At 44.4% G+C, this 19614-nt stretch overlaps 1 protein-coding gene across 2 annotated transcripts in view; it reads left to right on the top strand.

Annotated features, from left to right (window-relative positions):
• Positions 1-19614, top strand: part of PCSK2 (proprotein convertase subtilisin/kexin type 2) — a 182672-nt gene that overhangs the window by 136536 nt on the left and 26522 nt on the right. For both annotated transcript variants that reach the window (XM_065401063.1, XM_065401064.1), the window contains 2 exons: positions 6666-6754; positions 10828-11003. In XM_065401063.1, coding sequence (XP_065257135.1) covers positions 6666-6754; positions 10828-11003 — 265 coding nt within the window. The remainder of the gene's footprint in view (positions 1-6665; positions 6755-10827; positions 11004-19614) is intronic.

Raw genomic sequence — 19614 nt, forward strand, 5'->3', positions numbered from 1 at the left:
TCGTCATGTTGAAGCCAAGGTTTTGGCACAGGCAGCCCGCTCTCTGTGAATGTCAGCTGGGCAGGGCGATAAGGAGTCAGACATTTCAGCAAAGGTCCTAGTCTATTTTACCCCAGGGTAAATCAGGATCCTCTGCTGTCCTCTGACTAAATTCTCTTAATCACCCCCCCACACACCACCATATGTAGCATGAGCCCCCACTATTAAGTCCTTATACTTAGGGCCCTACCAATTTCATGGCCATGAAATATGCATCATGGACAATGAAATCTGGTCTCCCCCACACATGAAATCGAATCTTTTGTGTGCTTTTACCCTATACTATACAGATTTTGTAGGGGAGACCAACATTTCTCAAATTGGGGGTCCTGACCCAAAAGGGAGTTGCAGGGGGGTTGCAAAGTTATTTTAGGGGGGTCGCAGTATTGCCACCCTTACTTCTGTGCTGCCTTCAGAGATGGGTGGCTGGAGAGTGGCGGCTGTTGGCTGGGCGCCCAGCTCTGAAGGCAGCGCCCTGCCAGCAGCAGCGCAGAAGTAAGGGTGGCAGTACCGTGACCCCTTCCACAACTCCTTTTTGGGTCAAGACCCCTGCAATTACAACACCGGGAAATTTCAGATTTAAATAGCTGAAATCATGAAACTTATGATTTTTAAAACTCTATGACCAAGAAATTGACCAAAATGGACCGTGAATTTGGTAGGGCCCTACTCCTACTTAAACAAGGAAATACACCTCTCGGGGCTCCTCACACAAATTATACTCGCATAAATGTGAAAGGCTGTGCACCAGTTCTCAAGAGTTTGAGGCACCTTAGGCCTGGAGGGTTTGTCCTTCTCATTTTCATGCTTTTTGCTCCCTTCCTCTGTCCTGAAAAGCAAGATAAATAAATCCACAAATTCCTCTTTCCAAATCTTTTTTTTAACCCCTTTAAGCAGATGATTCCCAAGTGGACAGTGGATCTCACATAAGCTCTAGGATCATCAGCTGTCATGTCTCCTGCCTTTGTTCATTTGGAATGATGCCACCTGGAAACAGGGGGGACCCTTCCTAATTGCTCCATATTCCTTTGTGGGGTACCAGTCCCCCCAAACCTTTGACAGTCCTACCCCCTCATCTGAGAGGGGCCCGCTGTCATCAGGCAGGCTGCCAACCTATGGGCCACCGATGCCAATGATTTTGCCAGGTCAGCCCACATCCCCGGGCTGGATGACTGAGGGAGGAGGGACCTGGGTTGCCATTTTGCTCCACTGTGCTGAGGTTAGCAATTCCCTCCTTCAGTGCCTGAAGGCTGCTGACAAACTCCACCGCTGCATCCCGAGGATGCCTGAAGAGCTCTTGGCAGATTATGGGTGTGAGGCGCAGGCCCAGGGTCACTCACCCGCTCCTCATCATCTCTGTCCACCTCTGAGGCTTGGACCCTCACTATTCTCAACCTCAGACCCTGAATCCATCCCTTGCACCTCCTGTAGGAGGGGTTCTGAATCCTAACCAGGAATGACACCCTCTTTTGATTCATCACTATCTGCAAAATGAACTATTCCCGCAGAGGTCTCAGCTCCTGCCCAGCTGCTCCCCTCGACCTGTGACTCTCCTCCTGTGCCTGTGGCAGGCACATTGGTCCTCGACTGATCTCCAGTCCCGTGAAAACTGAGTACATCCTGCCCCCTGCTCTGCCTCTTCCCCCAAGGGTCCCGCCTCTGCTCTGCCTCTTCCCTCGAGGTCCCGCCCCTGTTCTGCCTCTTTCCTCAAGGCCCCACCCCCCGCTCGCTCTTCTCCCTCATCCCCTTTCCTCATTGCTTAATCCTCTCCACCTTCCTCCCCACCCCGCCCTGCCCCCCAGCTGGGCTCCCTCTGCTCTGGGGCTGGGACAGGAGCTGCAGCCCCTGACATGGAGCCTACCCACCCATGAGATGCAGGTAGGAGACAGTGAGTAACCCCTTCCCTTCTGTAACAGCCAAAAGAGGCTCCACGTGGCCTCTTCTGGGAACTGGGGAATGCTAGCCAATGAGCACCCCTGTCTCCCAGCTGGCCAATGGGTGCCAAAGACTCCCAGGGGGAGGAGCTACTTATTGTGCCTTGGTGAGTGTGTCCCTCCCTTGCCGCTGGGACAGTCCCCCTTTCACCACTGGCCCCATCAATTTCCCCCACCCATTGTTGCGGATGGGTGGCATTTGGTAATTTTTAGGGGCAGATCCTTAGCTGGTGTAAGAGTCGTACAGGGTTAGCTTTTCAAAGAATGGACTATAAAGGTCCTAGTTTGCTCCACTTGCAGTCAATGATAAAGTAAATGACTTCAATGCATGCAAGAAGGAACTGCAAAGTGAAATATCATTTTTACATAAAGAAAATATTTCTCTGTGAGTAGTTTAAGTGATTTGTGTAACAGGAAGTGGAGAACTTTTAAAAAACAGGAACCAGGGGGCTTTTGTTAGCAGGCAGCTGCATGTGCAAAATGTCATTAGGTTTTTAAAAGACTCAGGGAGAGGTGTTCATGCTCATGAGCACAGCTGCTTTGCTTGTAAACACAGATACAGTGCCTCTTCTAACTCACGCTATTTAAGACAGCCAAAAATCTCTGTCACCTTAATTCTAATAAACAGTGGCATAGTGAGGAATGGGAATTTGGGAGGGCCCCAACTTATGGTCGATGAGCAATGACCAGACAGCTTGGCTGGGCCCCTTTTTGGCTCCAGCATCCTGGACCCCTTTTCCTATCCCTGCTACCCATTCCCCATCACCTCTTGTGTCATGTCCCGTACCCCACACCACAGAAGCAGCAGCTTCTACTTCTCTCTGTCACATAGTTGCAGCTGCCTGGCTCTTGACTGCTGCCTCCCTGAGTGCACGGTTCCACCAATACAGGCTCTTGCAGGGAATCTGTGTTTCCTAAGTTGTGTGCCTCTTCCCTCCCTATTGGGTGGTGGCAGGAGCAGTTGCTGACTGAGTTGGAACAGCTGGGGGAGAGGGAGATGCTCCCAGGATCAGAGACTTTCTGTCTCTTTGCCCAGCCCCTGGAGCAATCTGCTGCTGCTGTTACAGGAAAGGGTGTGTGTGTGCGGCGGGGGTATCACACAAGCTTAGATTTGGGTGTGCCTGGGTGTTGATTGGGAGGGTCGTGGCCCACCCATGTTACACCCCTGCACTAAGACCCAGAGGGATGGTGTCTGTGGTGCTGTGTGTAGGGCACTTGCCAGGGAATTAGGAGGACTTGGGTTCTGCTCCCATTTGTGTCCCTAACCTACTGCTTGATGCTGATCAAGTCACCTCTCTATTTCCCTTCCTACTCTTTCTCTGCCTATTCAGAAGGTGAGTGCTTGAAGGTCTCTTGCTATGTGTATTATACAGAGGAGCTGTGCAAATATTAGCTTTTTCAATTCGCTGGCACTTCCAAAATATTGGATGGGGGGGATTCATTTCAGGTCAAACCAAAAATGAAAACCTTCAAAAAAAATTGGTGACTTGAAAAGTAAAAAAATCATTTTAGGTAGAAATAAATGATTTGTTTGACCAAACGAAACGTTTCATTTTGATTTTGAGTCTTTTTCAGCACTTTCAAACAAATTAAATAGATTTGAAGGACATTTTGAAACAAAAGGTTGTCGCAAAACAAAAAATCAGAATCTTTAATTTCAAAAATGTTGCGACAAAACATTTCAACTTTTTTGGATTTTTTTTTTACATGAACCATTCAGCAAAACTGATATAAATTTGCAAAATGTTTTGGGTTTCCAAATCTGCATTTTTCACCCCCCAAAAAAAGAAGGTTTTGGCCAATTTTTTTTTCACTAGCTCTAATATAATGGGGCTCCTTCTCAGGTGGGGCCTTTAAGTGCTACTGTAATATAAATAAATAGGTGTGAGACAGCTTGTTTCTACTTATACGGCCCTATAAATATTAACACTTTATAATCTCCATGTTCCCTCCCCCTCTCCAAGATATTAGTTTGTCAAACATATTCAGTACTTCTGAAGAACTTGTTGGTCAGAATTACAATTACCCTTCACCTCTATTTATTAAAGGCCACACCTGCAGTTTTCCCTCTCATTTTTTCAGTCAATATAATGAGAACAACATAATGGATAATTGGGGATTTGTATAAACAGATACAGCAGCCTTTTCTATTGCATTAACTACTCCTGAGGGCATTCTGCACCAAAAAATTAAAAATTCTGCGCCAAAAAATTATTTTTTGCGCACAATATTATAAAATTCTGCAAATTTCATTTGTCAAATAAATGTGGAGGCTCTAGCATGGCATTGGGGAACACAGGCCACTGGCTGCACAGAGGTGAGAGATCACTGTGCAGCTCCCCCCACCTGGGACACGGACTCAGCGGTGAGGCTGCACCCAACCCTGACACAGCACAAGGACCGGGCCTGCCCTAGAAACATCACAGAGCCCTGCCCCTCTGTGCCAGATGCACCAGGTGTGGCCAGGAAGGCTCAGCAAGGCAGGAACCAAGTGTGGAGGGGCTTAGTGTGGGGGAAATCCAGGTGTGGGTTGAGAGGGTTCTGTGTGGGTGCGGGCGGCTCAGTGGGGGATAAGGGTGGGGGGGGAATCTGGATGCACAGGGGCTTGTTGGGGGGTTCTGGGTGCAACAGTAATGGAACCCTGCAGGGGGGTCCAGGTGAAGGTGGTTGGGGCTCAGCAGGGGGGTCTGAGTGTGGGGGGGATAGAGCTCAGCAAGGGGGTCTGGGGTCTCAGTGGGTGGGTCCAGATGCTGGGGTAGTGGGGATCAGTGGGGTTGGGATCCAGATGCAGCTGTTTGGGGCTCAGTAGGGTTGGGATCCGGGTGCGGGTGGCTCGTCGGGGTGGTCCAGGTGCAGGGGGAGGGGGCTCATTGGGAGGGTCTTGGTATGAGGGGGTCTGGATGCACGGGGGTTGGACGGATGGTAGAGCAGCTCCCTGTACAGTGATCCCTCCTCCTGCAGCTGAGCAGCGATGGGTGCAGGAAGCGTAGGTGGGGGGGGGGAAGTCTGCAGAGCTTCCTACAACCAGGAGAGAAATCTGGGGGTGGGTGTGACCTGGCATTTTTAGAACGTTTTTGAACATTGCAACTTCCCTGTGTGACGGGAGCAGTGTCATACCCTATATCCTACAGGTGACTAGATAGTGAATGCCCAGCCGTGCTATAGCTTTTTCACAGTTCTTTTAATAAGGACAGTCAAGGAAAACCTTCTGAGTTATTGAAAGAAATTTATCCAGCAGATGTACAAGAAACATATTTCAGTCTTTTCCCTGCCCAAAGAGCCTTCAGAAAAGGGTCCTGAAACAAGCATAAGATTTTCACGATGGTGGGATATTTGGAAACCAGTCATTTTCCTACAATAGATGTGTCTCTAAAAACATAAGCTAGGAAATATTACAGGAAAAAGAATACATGGTCCCAAGATTTCTCACACCTCTGTTGTACCAGCCTTTTCAACCTGCACTTTGAGGGAGAGGGAAAGAAGATAGAGGCTGAATTTAAAAAAAGAAATAAAACAAAATAATCCAGCTGCCGCAGGGTATAGAGCATATTAGAGTATGTGGCCTTTGTAATATGGTAACACTAATGTTGCGAGCCACCAGGATACTACAGAGATAACCACAATATACATGCATAGAGGGTAATATAATTTAGGTGTAGAAAATATCCCATCTGCTAAAACATGGTGAACTGTAAAAAAAATATGTATTTATTTTATTGGAGAGGAAAACCAGACACCCTCCCTTCCTCCCCAATTAGGCCTCCAAGCCTAACTTGGCACATATTTTCAGCATTTGTTAAGGATTGTAAAACACTTTGAAGATGAAAAATATGATTGAAGCACAATGGGCTGATTTTGAACCTGGGGCCTTCAGTGCCAAAGCACAGACTTGTCCTACATGAGTTTAAAGAAATCACTTTATTAGCTAACAGCAGTAGTGGGCTGGTATCTTCTCTGTGGACTAGCTACTAAAGGAGGATGAGACACACACAGCACCCTGCCTAACTTGGCAATGCTTTTGCAGCTGGTGTGTCGTGGCTGCTGCTTGACATGCTGACCCGCATTGTCACATTATTTCCCTGTGCTCCCCCTTCTGTGTGTTGCATCCATCTGCTGCCTCTTTAGATTGTGAGCTCTTCAGGTCAGGGGCAGTCAGTTTGCTGGGTGTTTGTACAGCGCCTAGCACAATGGGGCCCTGATCCGTGGGGGGCCTTTAGGTGCTACCATAACACGCAAAATAAATAATAAATGTGCTAAGTACTATTACTATACGCTGTTGAAGTGCTAAGTATTAGTAGTAGTATTAGACCACTCTTTCCAATGCTATTTCTACTGTCCAACAAGATAGAGCCTGCTTGAAAAACTGGATTCTAAAAAGGGCTGAATAACTTTACAACTAAATAAAGCATAATTATGCATGCTAATATTAGAATAAACATCGCTCAGGCTTTAGAGGGTAAACTGGTTACTCCACATACAGCAGTGTGCAGTTTGCTAAGTGCAGCAATGGAGTTTTGCTTTCTTCTGGAGCATCTGGTGTTAACTGGGACAAGAGGAAAGATACCAGTCTTGATTAACCAATGGCCTGATCCAGCATGCTCCTAATGGTGTGTAATACTGTGTGTGCAAACTGGGTAATAATGTTGATCAGGAGTAGTGATTTACATGGTCTCTCTTTATTCATCTTTGCAGTCATGGAACCAGGTGTGCAGGGGAAGTGTCGGCTGCAGCAAACAACAACATCTGTGGAGTTGGCGTGGCATACAACTCAAAGGTGGCAGGTATGACACCAATACAGTGAGAAACCCCAATCCTGTTCTCCTCACTCAGATTTTCCTTGGGTAAGGCGCCCACTGTAGATCACGGGAGCTTTGCCCAGGTAGGGACGGCAGGATTTGGTCCAGACTTTGTACTTCTGTGTCAGAAGTTTTAAGTGCTAAACATTGAACAAGGGGCATCTCCCCTTCTCTTTTTGCACTCTCCTATATTGTTAATATACTTAATTCTTTAACGAGGGGAATGGCATTCCTTCTGCTCATTCTCATTTCAAGTCCTGTTTCCATACTGATTTCAATATGAGCTAACTTATTTCTCCTTTTGTGTACTGTTGTAGGTCTCATCTGAAACAAATCTAAATGTGCAGCAGAAGAAATATACTTGTAGTTGTACTTAATATGATGCAGAGATGAGCTGCCTCAGATTGTTTTTTCCTATCAGTTGTGCATCTCCGAAAAAACAAAATCCACTCCATTACACTGAACTTATCTCTAGGTTTGCATGGGGCCAGATACTCAGCTGGTGTAAATCAATGTAGCGCCATTAATGTTGATGGTTGTTGACCCCAGCTGACGGTTTGGCTCCTAGAGTGCATGCACAGTGATTTCTTCTCTGACGGTTTAGCTGGCCTCCCTTTTTGTTATATCTGAATGATCACCACATCCAGATCCATAAAACAATAAGCTTTCCAAATCGGGCACATGCCCAGAAGCAAAATCTCCGCGATGGAATGGCAAAGCAATTTCTACTAAACAATTAAGCTAAAACAGTTCTATCATTTTATAATTGGCTCAAAGTGGCACTCTCACAAGGAGTATCATTTTTTATCTGCCATTCAAAATGGTACAGAACTCTGTCCTGACTATGAAAACCCAAGGAAATTCATAGAAATCATCGAATTTTAGGGCTGGAAGGACCCTCAAGAGGACATGTCGTTCATCCCCCCAGCACTGAGGCAGGATTAAATAAACCTAGACCATCGTAGACCAAAGTTATACCTAGACCACAGGCCTTCTGCTTTGAGCTTTACTAAATAAGCCATGACTAGGCTTATAGCAGTAAAAAATAAAAGCAAACAAACAAATGAACAAAAAACCCTTCCAACAAATAAAAAGCCAGGAGTTACAGAAAGGATATAAACACTCGTGTTTCAGGAATTAATCACTTCTGACTAGTGAGACTTAAAAAGGAACTTTCTGTGGGCAAGTTGTCTAATGTTGGATTTTTTGCAAGGATTTGTAAAGCAATGTTTATCAGTCACTCTTGGTGACAAGATACAGGACTTGTTGCTTGTTGACATGGTGGGGTAATGCACTCTATGGGGGTGTGATTTCTAAAGTGCACTAACGTATTATGCATTAATTGGTCTGTGTAGACCCTGCTGGTTCACTTTCATGTCGTGCTATTTGAAACAGGACCATATTAAAGAGCTCTAGGGAATCTTTAGTGCACACCAGCAGAGTCTACACAGAACAATTAATGCACAACACATTAGTGTGCTTTAGAAATCACACTCTGTAGAGGGTGCTACCCCCTGTGGCCCTAAATGGACCACTGGCCTGAACCCAGTCTGGCAGTTCCTGTGTTCCTATGCCAAGCAAATTATCACTACAAATCATGAGCAACAAAACTAATTGAAATGGTATTATTTGTTCAGGAAACCTACCCTCAAAAACCAAAAATCAACTAGCATGTACAAAGTGCTATTTCAACTTCTGACTCTTTACTTGCAATGAATGAACTTTAAAGGGTTTGGATGATGAGTCTGGTTTAGATCTGCACCCCAAAAAGGGGTGGGGGTGGCGAGGGTGTGGATGTGGGTGTGTGCATGTGCATGGGAAAATACACAATAGCAGCCAGGCTTCTTGGATCTGTATAAATTGAGTTGAAAATCTTGTAAGCACAGGGTTTGTCATGAGATATCATCTGTTACTTCCTGCTTCCTTTCAGCCAGTTACTTATTGAAGTGCACAGGTCTTCATGACTGCAGGTTGTTCTAGCCTCTCTCCACTGCAGTGCTAGCCCTTCCCTTCAAAATCTGAAGGGGAGGAGTGGTGTTATTGTTTTAGTTGCTGCAGTCAGTGAGACATGAAGTTCAAATTAATATGTAGCATTGCATTGAGAAGGGACCATTGTCACCATTGTTCAGTAATTACGCACATTGATCAGAGAAGGGCACGAAACACAGTATTTATATTCTGATATTGGACACCCAAATTTGCATGCATTCGGTTCTGGGGTTTTGGTTCAGGGCTATCTCTACTATTAATGCAACTCTATAACTTCAAGTCAGTTATTTATAAGCTAGATAGCAAAGCCCTTGGGCTGTACTAATGTCCTACAGAAGCTGTAACAAGCTACCATACTTGTCAATTTCCTAACAAAATTCCATACTGAGGTACGTTTATTTTAAGGCAAACAACATCCCATGTTTCTAAACTGAGAAAAGCTCTGGTTTATTACTGAGGTCTATAGCACCACCAAGTGGAAATCAGTAAATCCATCAAACCTCTGGAGGAAGCTGACATGTTTATGACATGTCTCTGGGTCCCATCCTCAACAGGTGTAAAGTGGCATAGGACGTCACAGCCAGCTGAGGCTCTGGCCCCTAACTTTTTTCTCTTTGATCCCACTTTTTTTGCATTGAAGTCAAATCGGATGACTTGGCTCACATTTTAGCTCTGTCTGGGCACTCTCTTGTCATCGTCTGTGAAATTCAGCAGTTTCAGTTCACAGACATTCACACCAGTCTTTGTTTCTTTGAGTGTATGCGGGATCTCACGCCCTGAGTTTCAGAGAATGCCGATTTGTTGAAAACAAAATTGTTCAACTTGAAACATTTTTGAAAAAATAAGTTTTAAAATTGTCAAAATGTTCACATCAGCATTTAAAACATGAAAAATTCCAGTTTTCCAATTCAAAACAACTATTTGTTAAAAAAAATAAGCTAATTATATTTTTTTAAAATAAAAAATGGTCAAAATCAAAATGAAACATTTCACAATTATGCAAATAAAAAGTTTTGATTGACCTCAACCAATTTTTTCCAGGTTTTCAAGATTGCAACTTTACTGCCCTGTTCAGAATATTTTGAGGGACAGGAAATCTGTTTCCCACCCAGCTGTATGTTTTTGTTGTTGTTGTTCCAGTCCATTCCTAGTTTAAACCATTGAAAACTAATGAGTTCCCACCCAAAGCCATACATGGAATGAGTTTACTTTAAACCATTCCAGGTTACTCTGGTCTCAGGCAAGACTCAATGAAAGGTCTCTAACCCTCAGCCTGGCCTGTGTTTGGGTTGATAATGAATCATGATTTAGTGTTGTCCCAAAAAAGGCTTGTGTTGCTCAAATCGTCATACTCTTTGGCTTGGTTGGAGCTGGAATTCAGAGACAAATTAAATCAGCCTATACTGGAAGTTATCCAAAAAACTTTTTCAGAACAATAGCCATGTTTCCCTACTGTACATGTATACAAAGGTACAGATGTCATTATTTCCATATAAGACATTTGTAGCTTTCCCTCTCCTTTCTGATTATAAACACTAGCCCATATTGTGGAGAAAGGCAAGAGAAAACCTGTTGGGAGATGAATGAAGTATATAACATGTGAGTGAATGGGATTGAGTGGTTAGGGTAGAGTACTGTGTAAGAGTTTTGTGCTCTAGTCCTTGAATATTCTACTTTCTGTGTGACCTTGGCCAGATTGCACAATTTTTATCTCAATTTCCCCATCTGTAAAACGTGTAATTACTCTTTCCTTACAGAGTGTATGAAGCTTAATTGTTTCTTAATGTGTTTGGAAACACTTGGATGAAAGGTGCTGTATAATTGCAAAGTTCAATAGTAGAATCAGTAATAAACCACTCGCTCCTTTCTGTGCCACCACTTCATTGCTATAGCTGTATGGTATAGCTCTGTTGTACAGACTGGAATCTGAACTTTTAATACAAAATGATTGTGGAACTAAGATAACCAGTGAGCTGTAATGCCTGAAACTGCAGGTATACATCAGATCCTGAGCCTATATCCTGTCTTTGGCAATTCATAATTCATTTTTATGTTGATTACATCAACAGGTATCCGAATGCTGGACCAGCCTTTTATGACAGACATTATTGAGGCTTCCTCTATCAGTCACATGCCTCAAGTCATAGATATATATAGTGCCAGCTGGGGGCCAACTGATAACGGAAAGACTGTGGATGGACCTAGAGAACTAACTTTGCAAGCCATGGCAGATGGTGTGAACAAGGTAATGTTTCTGTAAAATAAGCTGGGGAAGATGACTGTATTGCTTACACACACTGGGCATTGAAAGCACTGCATGTGGGTAGGTCAAAACTCTGCAAATCGCTTAGGAACATTGCAGAACACAATCCAATTATGTCAGGCTGTCCCAGTTATTGATATATTGCTTACAAATCTTTGCCATGGTCTGCACTGCAGGTGGTTCCTTCTGCAGTACCAATGTTTGCTTATATTTGTTCACTGGTCTCAGGACACAGTTTGTCTAAACTAAAATCTCTCTCTCGCTCTAAATCAAGTGGCATGTATTTGTTCTGTTCTATCATATGGGATCACAGTCAAAATGTAAAAGACCTATCCGATCATTGTCTTTAGATGTCCTCCAACACAGGCCATATGATCTGTAAAGCTGGCACAACTCTGGCTCTTTCTGTGTGTCGCCAGTTTCGTTATTGCATTTTGAAGTTGTACTGTCTTTCAGTCATTTATAGATAACCCTCATCACAGAGGTGATGCACAGTAATTGCATTGTGGCCATTGGGGTTTTAATCTATTAGAAGCTCTCCGATCCCCTGTACATAAGCTCACCTCCTCCATGCTAGAATCATTCTTTAATCCCCCTTCTCTTGATCTGCCTCTCAGATGTTGTCTCTTTCTTCCCACCATTGGGCCAGATATAAGCAGGAAGTTGAGCATTAGCTATGAGCATGCATCAATACTGATTAGGGAAAGAACTGACTGGAGAGGCAGAGCAAAGAGATGAGACTGCAGCTATAGAGAGGTGGGTAGGGAGCAAAAGTGAATTAGCTGTAAGATTCTTCTTCAGGGGGATCAAATGGTGAGGGGAAATCAAAGCTACTGTTTATACTAACAGAATGGTATGTACATCTCATCGTCATTATTATTATGGAACTAGAATCAGCTCGCCACCTATTTTCAGTTCTGATTTGTAAACTGTTCTCCATTTTTTGTCCTGACAAAAAAATGTTATTTTCATTAAATTGAAATGTTCTGGAAAATGGTAGATTTTGACTCTGGGGGGATGGAATTTGAAAGAATTTTGTCAGAAATTTTGTTTTGGAAAATTTTGAAATTTCATTTTGAATTTTATTTATTTTTATTTTTATTATTTGTGTTATTTTACATTATTTCATGGCATGTCAGTAGTAGTACATAACATGTACTGCTGACATGTCTTAATAAGGCATAATATAACAGCTGAAATATGCTATTTTATTTATTTTAAAAAAATTAGAGACAGTTGCTACTTAGTACGGATTGAAACATCTTATCTGTTTCCAGATCAAAGTGTAGCAGCAGCTTCCCTTAATAGTTTTAAAAAGAAATAATACATTTTATGTACTACTGCTGCTGATGTGTCATAAAATAATAAAAAGAATATGAACATTGAAAAATAAAATTCAAAACAACATTCTGAAATTCCAATTTATTTATTTTTTGTAAATTCAATTCCAGGAGAAATTTCAAAAAATATTTTTGTTCTGAATCAGAATGAAAACAAATTCCAAAATTTCTCATGGAATGGGAATTTGAAGCTTGAACCAGCTCTGCTTGTCTTGTCTGTGCCTTTTCATTTCTCTCTTTCTTTATTATTAAGAGCTGATCCAAAGCCCATTGAAGTAACTGGAAAGACTCCCAGTGACCTCAGTGGCTCTTAGTGTTTTAGCTAAGCATTTTATGCATTATTTAGCTCTATCAAGCACACTGGGCTACAGCTATTCAGATTGGAGTTGTACTGCATTGTAATGCAGGGGATTATGCAGCATATCTACTTTCACACTTACAAATCCATCTTCTGCTTATTTCAGTCAGTCAGTTCCCATCTCTGATCAAAATTAGGGGCTGGTATTTTTAGCCATACAACCACCTAGGTGAATATCACAATCTGCACAGCAGATAATATTGCTGATAAAGCTAATAGTTATGTCTGAATAGCATAGTTCCTCGGTGGGACCTGGGAAGTGGCTGCTTTCTGTTTTTTTGTGCAGCTCAGAAGGGGGCACTGTGTTTTGGACTGGAGCGGACCTCTAGTGGTGAGGAGGAGAGGTGGTTTGGAACCATTGGACAGAGTAGTGAGTCCCACTCACGTAACCCCCTGCTCCTGGAAACCCTTCCTGACCCCTCAACCACACAATGAGGTTTCGTACACCCAGTTCTACTGGGCTGGGAACCAACAGGGGGTGGAGCTTGTTATCTGGAGAGAGGTCGGGGAGGAACCAGCATAGGGTGTATAGTACAAAGGAGGTGAACTGGTAGCAGAAAGAAGGTGGGCAGAGCATGGAAGGAATTTGATCCCGAGAGTTTTGGGTAGGTTTGTTTTCTGGGAGGAAGTGCTGTGGTAGATAAGGGGCGCAGGTGGAAGAATAGGAGGGAAATATTACAAGGAAGAGGAAGTGGGGAGGAAGAGGGAAGGATGGATGGAATGGGGAGAAAAAGATCTGGATCTGAGGAAAAGAGAGAGACGTCAGGAAGTGGTAGAAGGTTCAGAATGGGTTTAGGGTAGAAGAACAGAGGGAGTGAAATGTGTTTACCTGTCTCCATCTCCTTAGCACAGTCCAGTTAGTTTGAACAAACTTGCCCTCAGTGCTGTATGGAGTGACGCCTCTCCCCTGAGTTGATTGTACACATTGTATTTGTGGTAAACCTCTTTGAACTTCCCCAGTAAATCTTGGGAGATTTTGTGTGGGAGCTCTGCAATTATTCATTTTCCACCTGAATGATTTCCTTCCCCCCTCCCCTCCACTACGGTCCTCAGAACAGTACATTCAGTGTACCATGTTTTGGGACGTGGTAATTAAAATGAACTGTTGTAGGTAGTAAAGCATTTTTGAATCCACAGTTTATGGTGATTTGCCCTTAGCAGATGAATTATAGGCACTGTCTCACTCTTATCTGTAAATTCAGCAACATGCTCAAATAACTCAAGCAGACTTGTTAGACATTTCCTTTGAATCCAATCAGTCTATAGTACAAACATCACAAGACTCTGTGGGCCTGATCCTTGGTGGCTGTAAGCTCCATTGAATCCAGCTTACACCAGCTGAGGAGCTGGTCCTATGCTGTTAATGCGTTTTAAAAACTGTGACTGTTACCTGTATTTGCAGTATCTAAATCAGGCTCGCCAGGCTGGCATTTTAGAAAAAAAGAAAAGAATGAAAGGCAGATTCTTTTCTATGTATGAATATTTTAGAAAGTGAATAAAGAGATAAAATGAATACTAGTTCACAAATGGTTGACACTATAGTGGGCATGCACAGTGCTATTGCTGTAACAATCCTTCATTAATAGTAAGAACTGCACTAGCCTGCTACGTTCTTTCACCTTAGCAAGCTACCCAACATTTCACCAAAGGCTTTCCTGATCCTCTACCATCCCCTTGTTTTGGGATGGTAACTTTTATTTGTGGTATGCAGACTATTATTTAAATAACACACTAATACCTTCAGGGATCCAGGTCAGTATATCAGAGTCCACTGGGAAAATATTAACTGTCTTCGTGTCTGATTGTACTCCCACTGAAGCCAATGGGAGCAGAATCAGGCCCTTAGGAGACAAGCACAGGGCTGGAACTTTTCTATTATAACATTCACGTGCAGAACGAATCTAAAAGTGACAGAAAGGCACTAATAATCCTGGCAAGGGAATGTGAGCTAGTCTCAATAGAGGTATTTTATGTTCTCAAGAGAAACAGATTCTAATTTGTAGTCTCCGTTTGTGCAGTTTTGTGGTATTTAAAGAGCTTTTAATTAACTTGCTATCATATCACAATATGCCTTAGTTTGTTTTGTGGAATTATACTGGCATCACACCTGCTTTATGGCTGTTGAGTGTTCAAGAACAGATTTTTTTCCCTTCAGGTTCATTATCTCAACACAGTCCAAGCATCAGAGCATTGGGCATATCAGATTCTTTTATATTTGTTTCCCTCTGAAGCAGGAGTGCAGCTCCCTTAAAAAAAATTGCTATGGAGGGATATAGTGCACTGCCACTTTCAAATTACGTGCCTTCCCATGTCACTGCAAATTTCAAAATCAGTGCGAAAGGAATCTCAGTGCACGTCTAGCTGATGTTCATAGAAGTTACACAGAGGAAGGAATAAACTGAGACACTATATAAAAACAATTCTGTTGCCTAACACTATTGAATGATATTGTTCTTACACTCAAATATACTCATTGCTGCATGCTACAAAAGAAGACACAATCACTGTCCTGAAGAACTTATGGTCTGGAATCAATATTTATGTTTCTAGTAAGTGTTACATTGAAAATAATAACAGGACACATCTACCTATATGATGTATGTTATCAGCCTACCGAATTTGTAAGTAAACTAAGCTCCCCAGTCTTCCTGGAATATTTAGCTTCAAATGCTTCTAGTGTCAAGTTCAGCAGCTACTGTACTATCAAAATATTCATATCCAAGGGGTGCTGATCACACCATATGGGGGAATCTGATCTTCTCTGTTTTTCTCAACATCCAGTGCATACAAAATGCAGCTGCTAACACCATCTTCTTTGCTTGCCATTTGGATTATGTTGCTTCTTTTTTTTTTTATGCACTTTGCTGGGACGTAAGTCCAGTTGAATTCAGGCCATAGGCAGCTGTGACCATAGTGTTTTTCTCATACTGAACAGTATCATTTTGTTGTTCCCTTGTGCTCCCCTCCCCCATCTATATGATAGAATCATAGAATATCAGGGTTGGAAGGGACCTCAGGAGGTCATTTAGTCCACCCCCCTGCTCAAAGCAGGACCAATCCCCAGACAGATTTTTACCCCAGTTCCCTAAATGGCCCCCTCAAGGATTGAACTCACAACCCGGGGTTTAGCAGGCCAATGCTCAAACCACTGAGCTATCCCTCCCCCCTGCTAGCCACCTGCTATCTCTGGTTTATACTTAGATTGTGAGCTCTTTGGGAGAGGGACCATCTTATTGTTATATTTGTTATGTCTGCACTGCACCTAGTACAATAGCACTGGGGTGTCTATGCACTACGGCAATCGGAATAAAACTAAATTGCTTACGTGTTTTGCTGAATCAGGGCCTGACTCCCTCCACTGGCCACCTCTTCTCCATTTCATCAGATTCAAGCTTCTTGTTCTGCTTAACCTTCCAAGCCTTGCTTAACTCTGCCTCTAACTACTTATCTGTTCTTCTTTCATTTCACATCATCCCCGCCACCTCTTCTTTGCCAGCTTGTTCCTCCCATTTGCTTCTCGCACAAGTATCTCTGTGGTTATGTCTACACAACGATGTAAGCCAGGGCTTGACCCCGGGAGCAAGCCTATCCCCCCTTGCATCCATTGTGTTAACCTAGGACTCGGATCTAGGTTTCAAGGACCCTGCAGGGCTGGAGGGTCCAAGCCCGTGTTAAGCTGGGACCTAGGGTCAGAGCCCTATTGCTTTCCTGGCTCCACTCTGGTCCCAGAAGTCTTCTGGATGTATCCCAGAGTTCCTGGGGGCAACTTCCTTGGTTCTCTCTATGCCAACAATCTGTGGTGCAGTCTATTGCACTCTATTGCAAATGGAAGCCACACCTCCCTTTGCAAACAGACAGAGGTGCTGGAACTAGAGTGCAGGGGGTGCTGTCGCACCCCCTGGCATGGAGTAGTTTCCATCACATACAGGGTTTACAGTTTGGCTAAATGGCTCTCAGCACCCCCACGATACAAATTGTTCCAGCACGCCTGCAAACGGCAGCAGTTCAGCTCAGAGTTAACCCATTGTCTGCTGAACACTGCTCTGCAAACACACTATCTGAGAGTCTGCAGGGTTCTCAATGGAGACCGATCAGAAGAAGCTTTTTGCAAAGAGATCTGCTTCCTGGTCACAAGACCACAGCCAGTTTTTGCTGAATCTGTGGGGCGAGGCCAGTAAATCGGTGGACTTCAGCAAAATCACAAGGAGTGACCACGCATACCAGCAGATAGCTAAAAAGCTGGCAGCTCTGCAGATTTTCCAAACTGGTGATCAGTGCAGGGAACAAATTAAGATGCTGAAAAGCAAATACAGGAAGACCCAGGATAAAAATTGCACCAAGGGCAACTCGCCAGCAACATGCCCATTTTAGGATGACTTTGACCAGGTCCTGGGCACTGTGCCCAGCACAGAGCCTACTGTGCTACATAATGACCTGGTGAGCTGGGATGGAATGCTGCTGGCCCCCGAATCCAGCGTGGGACTGACTGCAGCCAGCAGCAGGCTCCCAGCCAGGATCATAGAGTGAGTCTTGTAACGATACCAGTCCTGTGGCAGGCTGTGGATCAGGCTCAACAGCACGTCCCTGCGGCCCCTGGCTTCCCGCAGCTCCCATTGGCTGGGAACGGCAAACTGCGGCCACTGGGAGCTGCGGGCGGCTGTGCCTGCGGACAGTCAATGTAAACAAACTGTCTTGCGGCCCGCCAGCGGATTACCCTGATGGGCCGTGTGTGGCCCGCGAGCCGCAGGTGACCCTCCACTGCGCTAAGCTCTTGCGCTGCGGAGTCTGTGATACTGAACATGCAGGCAAGGAGAATGTTTTTGTGAATGCAAAGTTTATTGTTTGACCCTCAGTTCTTTCTCTCTGCTGTGGTACATACATTCCATTTTCACCTCTTTAAATCAGACTGGTGCAAATTGATGTTTGGGAAGGGGGCTGAGGACAGTGAAAAGCAGAACTCTGTATTTCTTTGGTGAAAGCTACTTCAATAAGTGCATTAACACCCTCAGTTTCTTTCTGTCTTATTTCAGTACGAAAGATAGACCCCTCCAGGGCAAGACAGTATTCATGTGTATTGCAAATGCTTTCTTGGCAAGAAAACATTTGGATGGCTAGGACTTGGGGTGGAACATTCTATATTAACCAGCTATTTGTTGTGCATTGACAAGACATTTAAAACAAGTTTTGCTGAGTTAAGTGTGCAAAGCTGGGCTTCAGTTACCTTTTCCTATTTCAGTGATTGTACTCCCAGGTTACTTTGGTAGTGTCCTCACTGTGTCAGAGTCATACCGGCCAGAGAACTGCATTTGCTCCCAGCTGCTTCACTGTGAAGTATGACAGTCCTCAAGTACTAGCAAATGCAGTAATTATTCTGGAGGTGAATTAAAGGTTTTCTCCAACAAGGCAAATAGAATTTCAGTAAATTCCACATCACCGAAAGCGATCACCGCTGAGCTCAAAGAAGCATGAGGAATTTCAGCCCAAAGGGAAAGTAAACACTGTGGCACTGGGCCTTTACAGAAAGGGGAGGCATATAGCTGTATTCTCCAATCTGCTTCACTTTGTGCTGCTTATACAGCTTTGCTTGAAAGTAGTGGAGGACTGAGTCCTAAGGCACTCAAATGATATTAGAAGGAACCCAACATGTTTGCTGCTGCCGGGCATCCTATCAGCAAATTTCAAGTTCATATGCTCTATGAAGCTTCTTTTTAAAACTTCCAGCTCCCTATGTGCATAGGGCATTCTTCAAAGCCCACAGCAGGATGATTCAGGGGCTAGGGTGCTAGCCTGGGAACTGGGAGGCTTAGCATCAGTTCCCTGCACTACCATAGGTTCTCTTTGTGATGCTGGGTAAGTCCCTTAGCCCCTGAGGGTATGTCTACACTGCAAAGTAAGCCCAGGGTTACTAGGGCTAGGTCTACACTACAGCGGGGGTCCGACCTAAGATACGCAACTTCAGCTACGTGAATACCGTAGCTGAAGTTGCGTATTTTAGGTCGGCTTACCTAGCGGTGAGGACGCGGGAAAGTCGACCGCTGCCGCGCTGCCGCCGACTCCGCTGCCGCCTCCTGCCGAGGTGGATTTCCGGAGTCGACGGCAGAGCGATCAGGGATCGATTTTACCGCGTCTTCACTAGACGCGGTAAGCCGATCCCCGATAAACCGATTGCTACCCGCCGGATCGGCGGGTAGTGAAGACAAAGCCTAAAACTCAAGGTAGTTGTTAACCTAGGACTCAAGCATCTACACTCCTTTGTAACCTCCAGTTAGGAATTGTTGAACCCTGGGTCCCAACCTGGGGCAGCAGCATCTACACTGCATTATGTGGGCCTGAGTGCAACTGCCCATATCCCAGACTTCCTAACGCCCTCCCAAAATGTGGCCTCTCTAGCCCTTTGTTCATGGTGCAGTATGGGAAAACTTGACTGTCCACCAAACTTCTCTGTCCAGAGGAGAAAGAAAGTCAGCTTTTGGGATTGTGGGATACTTTTCGTGGACTCCCAGAGCACGAGTCCAGTGGGGCTGTGTATGCACTGCACAGCAATAGAGCTTGAACCCTGAGTCCTGACTTGACTCAGGCTTGGATCTTCCACTCCTGGGACCCTGGGTCTGACCCCGGGGTTAGCATGATTTATGTGTAGATGGAAAGGGGGTTAGGCTTGAGCCGGAGTTCCAACCCTAGCTTACTTTGCAGTGTAGACATACCCTCTGTGTCTCAGGTCCCAATCTGTAAGTGAGGATAACAATACTTCCCTACCTCACAGGGTACCTTGAGGATAAATACATTATAGTCTGAGAGGCACTCAGATACTGCAGTGATGGGAGCCAGGTAAGTACTTTAGATAGATTGAAGCTATTGGGAACATTCTTGTGGCATTAGTGGTCTTTGGATCAGG

The sequence above is a fragment of the Emys orbicularis genome, chromosome 3 (assembly GCF_028017835.1).
Source record: "Emys orbicularis isolate rEmyOrb1 chromosome 3, rEmyOrb1.hap1, whole genome shotgun sequence".
In the NCBI taxonomy this organism is placed as follows: Eukaryota; Metazoa; Chordata; order Testudines; family Emydidae; genus Emys; species Emys orbicularis.